The sequence below is a fragment of the Sceloporus undulatus genome, chromosome 1, assembly GCF_019175285.1.
Source record: "Sceloporus undulatus isolate JIND9_A2432 ecotype Alabama chromosome 1, SceUnd_v1.1, whole genome shotgun sequence".
NCBI lineage: Eukaryota > Metazoa > Chordata > Lepidosauria > Squamata > Phrynosomatidae > Sceloporus > Sceloporus undulatus.
The window spans coordinates 109,361,043-109,370,801 of record NC_056522.1 but is presented as its reverse complement, the minus strand read 5'-3'; the positions used below and the strand labels follow the sequence as shown (position 1 = coordinate 109,370,801).

At 41.7% G+C, this 9,759-nt stretch overlaps 1 protein-coding gene across 1 annotated transcript in view; it reads right to left on the bottom strand.

Annotated features, from left to right (window-relative positions):
• Positions 1–2,023: 2,023 nt before the first annotated feature.
• REV3L (REV3 like, DNA directed polymerase zeta catalytic subunit) overlaps positions 2,024–9,759 on the bottom strand; it is a 106,825-nt gene continuing 99,089 nt past the window's right edge. Inside the window, exon 32 of the mRNA XM_042448070.1 lies at positions 2,024–3,114. Coding sequence (XP_042304004.1) covers positions 2,974–3,114 — 141 coding nt within the window. The 3' untranslated portion in view covers positions 2,024–2,973. The remainder of the gene's footprint in view (positions 3,115–9,759) is intronic.

The following is a 9,759-nucleotide window of genomic DNA, read 5'->3' as shown; positions in this document are numbered from 1 at the left end:
TGTAAATGGCTAATTTAACTGCAGTTTTTGTCTGAACTGTTTCCTCCTATTTATTTGTACCTTCTTCTGGGGCGAGGGGACTGTGGCATTTTTGCTGCCTTTCTTGAGTTGTACAGTTAGCTCTGTTATGAGCCCACTTACTGAGTGGAGTAACATAGACTTAAAGGATTTTTGTTTGCAGAGACTATCACAAGGATGTCTTTGCAGGTGCTCGGTGTAGTACATCCAGATCACATTTAATGTATATATTGCTTTTCTCCCATAACTGGTATTGTTTGACTCACAGGAAAATTAAAAAAACAATAATAAAGATCCTTACATCTAAATAATATCCAGAGATGTGCAGTGCTTCTCAAGCTCTCTCATGTAGGGATGGCAGTGCTTTTCTAATGTGCCAGGGATTGGTAACATACACTGTATGTGGCCATTGGCTTTGCTATTTCTTTTATTTCTTGGAAAACATGAACAGGGTCCTGATGGCTCATAGGCTACCACTGTTTTATGGGCCACCACTTTGAGTAGTACTATCTCAGTAGAGTTTGTAATATACCACAGGATAAGGAAACTGCTTTAGCTTTACATGCTCTATCTTGTAATCTTTCAATTCAATAAAAGATCCAGATTTGTCTTTCCATCAGCAAAAAGATTTTCTGGAAAGAGTGTAGAAAGATGTTTTTGTTGACCTTCATTTACTTGTGTAGCCCTTTATATGGAAATGTATGGAGGCTTGAAAACAGTTGCTTGTTTATATTACTTTGAGGATGTAGCCTCTGACTACTTCATCTGTTCCTTAGAGTGATTATTAGTTTCTCTGTTTGTCTTGCAACACCCCTGCCATTGCTGCCAAAGCAGACTTCCAGGAAGGGTCTGGGGAAATGGTGCCTTTTGACATTTTAATGTAGGATATAACTCCTTTATATGATAGTATTGTCTTGGGTAGGTGCTACAGACAGGATTTAGCTACTACGGGTTGAGTGTCCCTTATCCTGAATTCTGAAATACTCCAAAATTTTCCACATGGGTGGCTGAGGTAGTGACACTTTTGCTTTCTTATAATTTGGTGTACACAAACTTTGTTTCATCCCCCAAATTATTAAAATATTGTGTATAATTTCCCTCATCCTTCACCACTGGCTGACCCGGTTAGGCCAGCTGGGCAATTGCAGTCCAATGCATTTGCCATCCAACCGAGTGATAACATGTCACCTTGGAACTCTGTCCATTACCCTCCTGGCCTGCCAAAATAACAGGCAGTCTTACTTTGTCCTGCAAGAAGCGTGTTCAGCATACAAAAAATTAAATCTAATTGCTGGTCCCGACAAAAGTACACCCACCCAAGAGTAAGAATTATCATGTTTACTTACTTGAATCAATGAGTCTACTGTAATTGGGGCAAGCTGTTAGCATTAAGGCATACTCTGGTAAATATTGGCTGGCATCCTATTACTGACATAAAGAAGCATAACTGAAAGCTATGGCTGTGTCTTGAACTTTTTTGGTGTCGTAGAGAGAGAAATTCATAACTTCCGTCACACAACCAAAAACTTAGTGGCCAGTGGAGAGCAGAAGGATCTGGATATGCCTTTATAGCCAGCTACAGAACACCAACAGTAGTGCCCTGAACCGCCTGGGGCTCCTCCACAGGACAATACTTTTGCATAATTTAGGCATGCACCCACACCCCCCATCCCTCTGCTTGCCAGTAAATCACAGGGAGTGATGGGTACAACAGGAAGGTGAGTCCTATGGATGTTGTCATGAACCATAGTTCTGCCTGGGCAGAACATTTATAATACATCAACATCTTGTGAGAGATCTTGTCCAGAGAATTTTTTTAAAAAGTTCTTAAATGGTAGTATATTTGTTTCTGTTTCTGGAAGTCTGTATATTATCAAGTTTTTGAACTGCCCAGCAATGGTGCATACACAAATAGTCACTAGAAAGCTTTTAAAGAACAATCTGCTTTAGATTATTTTTGACAGCCTTGTCAAAAACATATACAAGAACTACAGTGAAGTTTAGTTTAGAAATGAACATTTATTTGATTTTATTCAATTTTACTATGATTTCCATTAATTTTTTAAAACAAAATGATTTCCGATTTTAAAAAAATGAATCATGACCACATAATTCCTTTTTATTTTATACAGTTATACAAATATCCTAAATACACATTTTCTCAAGATGATGGCAAATAAATTTTAACTGTACAGTACATGGAATATTAAGCATATTTAGAAGCAATAGAAATGTCTATACAAAAGCAAAAATGGAATAAAATTTCTTATTTAAAGTATTGCAACAGTCCCACAGTTTTATAACAAATGTCTTTGCACAGTTCCTCACAATGCCCCAATTCATAACTAAAGCAAGACAGTGGTTTTTAGAAAATGCTTCAAAAATGCTACACATACTACTGTTTGCACAGTCTGGTCAAAAAACAACAAGTCTACCTGGAGTCAAGCAAAACTGAAGAGGAAATATCCCAACAAACTTTAAAAGTGTCAGTATAAAATTCATTGCACATTATTTTTACTGTTGTTTGAAAAGTAAAAAAGTGTATTTACAAAATATTCTTCAGACAAAATTATAAAGTAGATGAGATATCTATAAGTCACACATCCTGTTACTGACAGTTTAATAAAACACAATTTTCCCAATGGATTTCAGTACTTGGAAGTCCATTGAGAAGTAAATGTTTTTTCTGAAATGAATTTACAAGATGTTAACATACAGTTATTCCAATATCTGCATTAAAAAGGCAGAAGATAGAAGAAAACTGACATCTTAAAAAGAGTTATTAACAGATGAAGAAATGTATTTAATTTACTTAGGACAAACATTCATTATTTTTTCAAAATAAGTCAACAATGAAAATCCTGAACAAGATGAAATTGAAGGACCATGCATGATAGTATCAGAGTGGTAAACACTGAAAAAAAATAGCACCTGGAATCCTGCAATACAGGTTATCTAAAACTGATCAAGTAGCTGGCGAAGATATGGTGCCTTTGATAAGTCTCTGCTCACTCTGGAGACCTTGAAAAGTACTGGACAGTTCAATGAAACACACGGTACCTGCCGATCCAAGCAACCTGTACAATTCCTGCAGATCTAAACGTATACAAAATAGAAGAGTTTGAATTACATTTAAGAAGGGAAAACATAATTAGGCATAAGGACAGTCTTGACTATATAAACTATTACTTGAGAATAAGAAACACTGATCACAGTGGAACTTTTTTCTAAGTAAGTATGCACTGTATGCTTAAATTTTCTCAGTCCAAATTAATGATGTAATGGCAGGAATCCTATTTGTATCTTACATATAGGTAAGTTCTTCTATGGAAGCATGAGATGGACAGGTTGCTCACCTGTAACGGTGTTTCTTCGAGTGGTCATCTGTGAATACATACAAATGGGTTGTACTGCACCTGCGCAGTGCTACTTGGAAAACTTCTGGAATCACTGGGCAAAGTTAACTGCAACTTTTTGGCAGTAGCTTCGCCCATCCCTTAGAAATCCTCTGCGATCCCGCTCTTTCCCCAGTTCCGAAATTTACGCAGCGTAAGCGACATGAGAATGAGCCAATGTAGAGAAGGACACTGAGGGAAGGACGGGTGGGATTTGTATGTAATCACAGATGACCACTCAAAGAAACACCATTACAGGTATGCAACCTGTCTTTCTTCGTGGTCTCTGCAAATCATACAAATGGGTTAGACTGACAAGCTTAGGTCAGTGGTGGAGGGAGTGTCATGACACCAAAGTTTGGTTCAAATAAAGCTGTGTTTATTAAACCACACAATAAAATTCTTTGAACCAACACTGTGTTTGTTGTATTTAGTACTTCAATAAATAGTACTTCAACATGTTTAAGTCATAAGGCACATGTTTCAACATATTAGGTCATGAAGGACCTATGTAAACCATGTCAATTTTGCAATCATGCCAATTCTTGGCAAAAAAACATTCATTTTCAACAACTTGTAAACACATGGAAATGCAGTGCAAAGCAATGTAAACCTGAAACCAACACTGCCCTTCCAAAAACTGCATCCTGTTTGGCCCTGGTGTCTAGCCTATAATGCTTGATGAAAGTCAAGGGCTGAGATCAAAGAGCAGCTTTACAGACATCCTCCAAGGGGACCCCAGTCAAGAATAAGGAGAATGTCGCTACCGCCCTAGTTGCATGGCACTGAATCCTGGCCGGGAGAGGTCTGCCCGACAGTTCATACCAGAGGTGGATGGTACCAGCCACCCATTTGGAAAGCCTCTGCGCAGTCACAGGCAGTCCCTTTTTCGGTTCCGAGTAGCACTGGAACAGTCTCTCGGAACGGCTCGAACCCGTAGGTTCTATCCAAATAGAAGGCCAAAGCCCTCCGAACGTCCAAGGTGTGCAAGCGGCATTCGGTGTCAGTGGCCAGGTTCTAGGCCAGGGTCAGTAAAACAATGTCCTGACACACGTAGAAGGATGAAACCGCTTTTGAAACAGAGGTTGGGATGGAGTTGACATAACGTGTTTCTTGGCAGCTGCCTTCATATGGTACTTAAAGTTGAGGCGCTCGTCAGTCTCACGGTTGAACAGACCTGCATTGTCGAACAGCACGTCTTTGATGATGGCCTTTGCGTTGGGGTTCAAGTCTGGAGAATGGAGCCAAGCGTGTCTCCTTAGAGCAATGGCAGCTGCCATGGACTTGGCTGAACAATCCATGGAGTGTTGGGCTGAGGTGATCAATCAGCTCCCGATGGAATGAGCCTCATCTCTGATTTCAGTCAGGATACCCTGACATTCATCTGGGACGTCCAGGATGATGGGAGAGATCCCTTCCATTAAGCACTGTATGTATGCTCCCATACAGACATTGTAATTGGCAACCTTGAGTCCCAGAACAGAGGATGTGTAGGCCTTTTTTGCTAGGCCGTCAACCTCCTTCGCCTTCCGGTCAGCAGGTGACGTCTTTAGCGTGAAGGATTGTTGAGACCCCTCAACAATGGCAGAGTTTTGCTTGGGTTGTGCAAACAGCCAAGAAGACTGGGATGGAGAAATCCTGTACAAGGATTCAATCTTCCTGGTTGTGGGTGCCACAGAAGCCGGTGCATCCCAGGAGCGTTTGGCTATCCTCTCTAATGAAGGCAACAATGGGATGGATGCTGGCGTAGGGACTTTGCCATGGACCTGTCTCTCAATGGGGTCGGCAGCATCATCTTCAGTGAGGGTAATCTGTCCAACGCATTACCCATTTTAATGATGTGCTCTGCAAATGTACGGACATCATTGGTGGGAGATGAGGAGAATGTGAGGAGACCTCGTCCGAAGAGCCTGAGTCAATGTGTGATGCATGAGGATCCCCACGATGGAACTCGTCATTGTCAGATTCAGAGGCATCTTCATCCAATACCTCTTGAGAAGACAAGTGCAGCGTCTGCATAGCAGTGGCCACAGCGGAACGAGGTCTCAGAACCGAGGCAGGAGACGGTACCGGAGCTGTTGGTGGTGAAGTGGATTTTGTCGTCTGTGGCAAAGTGGATCTTGGCATTGGTGGGACAGTGGATTTACGGCCCAAGCAACGATGGACAACGTCGCGACTGACAAAATATCTGTCTGTCTCACTGTCTTAGTAATAGTTCGAGTCTTCCTGCTGAAGGAAGCGTGGAGGCTAGTGAATCTCTGTGTGATGGATCTGAACCCAAGGGACTGGTGTGGGAGACCGCCAACAAGGTGACCAAGTGGCAGTCGGCCTCCTCTTCAGAGAGTTGGTGAAAGACCAATGTGGCAGGCGGAGAAGCAACCAAAGCCGAAACAGACATCTGACAGGTCTGAAGAGACTCGGCTTCAACTGGTACCGACGAGTCCCATCTGGATACGAAAGGGGCGGCAAGGTCTTTGGAGGACAATCGAGCGCCATCAGGAGTCTTGGTCTTGGACTTCTTGGAGTGGGAAGAACCACGAGGAGAACCATCTCCCGAATCCAGAGGCCTCTTCCTCGAAGAGCCATGAGGAGAACCTTCTCCTGAATCCAAAGCCCTCTGCCTCTTTTTTGAGGAGGATTTTGAGCTTGAATCTGCAAGGGAGCTTGTATCCTTATCATGGGCCGAATCTTTTTTGGAGCTCGAGTCTTTATGCTTAGTCTTGTCCTTTTTGGAGGACTTGGACTTCGACTGGTATGTTCCTTTGGACCCAACATCCCTTTCTGGGACAGTTATGACGGTGGCATTTGGCTCAGTGGAGGAGCTCTGGGCCACAAAACCAGCAGCCATTGGTACCGACTCCGAGGCAGCGGGTGCCGAAGCTGAGCCGGAGGCAGGAGAGCCTGTTGGTATAAGGCAGCCTTCAGGCGAGAGTTGCGGTTCTTTCTTGCCTGAGGAGTCAGCGACCTGCAAAGAGCACAAGACTTGGGATTGTGGGTCTTGCCGAGGCAGAGAAGGCATGAAGAGTGGGGATCCTGTCCTGGGATCTTACCACCACATACGTCGCACTTCTTGAACGGAGCTGGAGACATCGTGAGCTGAATCAAAATCCTTAAATTGAAGTTGTAAGACGCGCCGAATGACCAACAATACACCGGGGTGTATGTGTGTGTGGTTCAGATCAAGAATGGTCAAGCAAGCCAAGGTCGAGATTTTTTGAGAAAAACAAGCGAATTCCAGCAGCGAAGTTCCTAAGCAGCTAACGCGGCAGAAAAAAGGAACTGGGGAAAGAGTGGGAATGCAGGGGATTTATAAGGGATGGGCAGAGCTACCGCCAAAAAAGTTGCAAACTTAACTTTGCCCAGTGATTCCAGAAGTTTTCTGATCATCACTACAACCCATTTGTATGATTCACAGAGGCCACGAAGTAGTAGTATCATTCTGCTATAGTGCAACTATTTCTTCATAGAATCATCAAATCAGAGTTGGATGAAACCACAAGGTCCATCCAGTCCAACCCCCTGCCGTGCAGGAACACAGAAACAAAGCATCCCTGACAGATGGCCATCCAGCCTCTGTTTGAAAACCTCCAAAGAAGAAAATTGCAAATTACAGAAAGGACTCCTTCCTGTGTATCTCTCTTCATGGCCAGTGGAGGAGAGAGAAGCATCTGTCTGCGTGACTACAGCTTGATACAGAAATGCCATCATCTTCCAGGACTCCCAGAAGACTGCTAGGAGCCCCCCAAATAGAACTTCATTGTTGTGTGTCTGGCTACAGTCACAGCCAGATGCTTCTTAGCTGTCCCCAAGTTTGCCACCAGCTGAGGGGTGTGTGTGTGCAGGAGGGACAGTGGTGACAGGAGCTTTGCAATGTTAACATCTGCAAAGAGAAAAAAAATAGGCACAGGCATATGTTGGACTTATGTCTGCATGGGTCATAGACATGATGCTAGGATTTTGTCTGATGTCTGTATTCCATTCAAGGAAATGGAAACAGAGTTGTGCATAAGATGCCACTATCCATTCAGTTACGCAGTTGATTCAACAACACTGCCGCTCAAAACAGGGGTTGTGTAAAACAATCAACATGTAACTGTATGTGAAGATTTACACTCTGTAGCCCTGATATATGATCTTGGCCAAGATGTTAGAGGAATAGGAAATGGTACACAATAACTTGCTTCTGTTGGTTAGTCCAGACTAAAGTAGAATGATTCCATCATTGTTGAATAGTGAGTATCATTCATAAGTAAATCTCATTTACTCTAGTCAGCTTTAACAATGGCATTTAAGACAATGTTGGTTTTCCTTTGCAGGAAATGGTTGTACCCATACAGGTCAAGACATCAGATTTCTTCTAGTCATCCCAATCGCACCCATAGCACCTTGGAAAAACTACTGTGGAGGGTTGGTGGACCTTTCAGAACAGAACTAAATTCCTGCACCATCTTGCTTAGAGCATTTCAGTTAGCCATGTCAAAAATTTGGTTGCCTTGCTCATACTGCACAAGAATGATTTGTACAAGAGGCAATGTGTTCCATTATGGCAAATCAACTATTGGATAGAAGCCTATAACAAACTGGTATTTTCCAAACTCCTCCAGCTACCTCACAGATAACCAACTACTTCAAAAGTCAGCTTTATCCTTGCATAATTTCAAATATTTCATTCATAAGCAGGGCTGCCAAGAAAATTTCATTTTGCTTTCCCCTGAATAATTTTTATTTCCTTGATCATTCTAACCCATAATCTTTCCATAGATTACATTACATTACATTACATTACATAAAGGTTTTGACATGTTTAAAACTACATAAGTACTGAATTGGAATATTTGTAGCACAAAACTCATTACAGGTTTCTTTGAACACTTACTGTTATGTAAAAAAAAAAACCCAATTGTTTTGAAACTACATTAAAAAATTAAAAGTTGGAACCTTCAACAGAAGTAATTTCAAACAATGATAAATGACAGAACAGCTTGGTTCTTTTTTTTAAACTAATTTCATTATATAGAAACAAAGAAAAGAGATAACTACATTTAAATGTATATAACAATTGACATAACTCAGACATAGTTGTGAACACTAAAGTGAGGATAATCCAAGCCACTGTATTCTCCATCACCATATATGGATGTGAGAGCTAGACAGTGAAAAAAGCCAATAGAAAGAAAAACAACTCATTTCAGATGTGCTGAGAATGCCGTGGACAGCTAGGAAGACAAGCAAATGGGTTTTAGAACAGATCAAGCCTCAACTATTCCTGAAAGCTGTCATACTTTGGCCACATCATAAGGAAAAATGAATCACTAGAACAAGCAATGATGCTAGGAGAGGTGGAAGGCATTAGAAAGCAAGGAAGACTACACGCCAGATGATTAGACTCAAACAGAGAGGACACAGAGATTCACCCACAGGATCACCCTGAGGGTCACCAACTCAAGGACAGTTATCACCACCACCACCAGTCTAAAATCCTGTTTTGCAACAAACTCTCGCTTAATATGTAAAATATCTTTCTTTTTATTAACACAGTTCTGCATATGTTGTCTCATTTTAAAACCAACCTCATTTTTATTGTTGAGAACAGTACCAACATGGCAGGACTTGAGTTTACAAGCTGCTACTGAGTCTAATAAACCACAATTTAATGAGCCTGTCAAAATCTTTACATCTTCAAATGAAATGAAACAGATTCTAGTTTGTCTGAACTCACAAATTATCCAGCTGCAAAGAGCCAGTCTCTTTTCTGTAATAAAACAATGCAGGATCATTTTATTCTGTTTTTCTATGAAGAAACAATAATTCTAGTATATGGTTTTGAAAGTACGGACTGGATTCTGTTAGTGTCTTACGCAGGTGTGAAATCCGCATTATGGCTGCGTAGATCACTCTTCTGGTTGCTGCAGACATGAGAATCATGGACGAACCAAATTCTCCCCACAACCCACTTTTTTATTTGCTACAATCTCCCAAACATGGTCAGCTAGCTGGAGGAGGAGTGGAGAAGCATCCAGCTATTTTCCCTAGGATGTCATCTTCTGGGACATCTGCAGTACCTCCAGAAAGTCACAGCATATGTCTTGTTGCTGTGAATGGCCATGTTTGGTGGGGGAGGGCAGGCAAAAGATGGTTTTGGTGTGATGGCGTTGTTCTGCCTGGCGGCTCCTTGACCCAGCATCTTGCCCACAGACTATAGGTGGATCATTACCTTACACTATTCTATTTCAACTGCCACAAATACTGACTCCTCTTGTAGCAGCATCTCAAAAATGCATTTACATTAGTACGTCTTAATCATAGTTTCCCTGACTTACCTTGTAGATCTTTGACTAATTTCCAT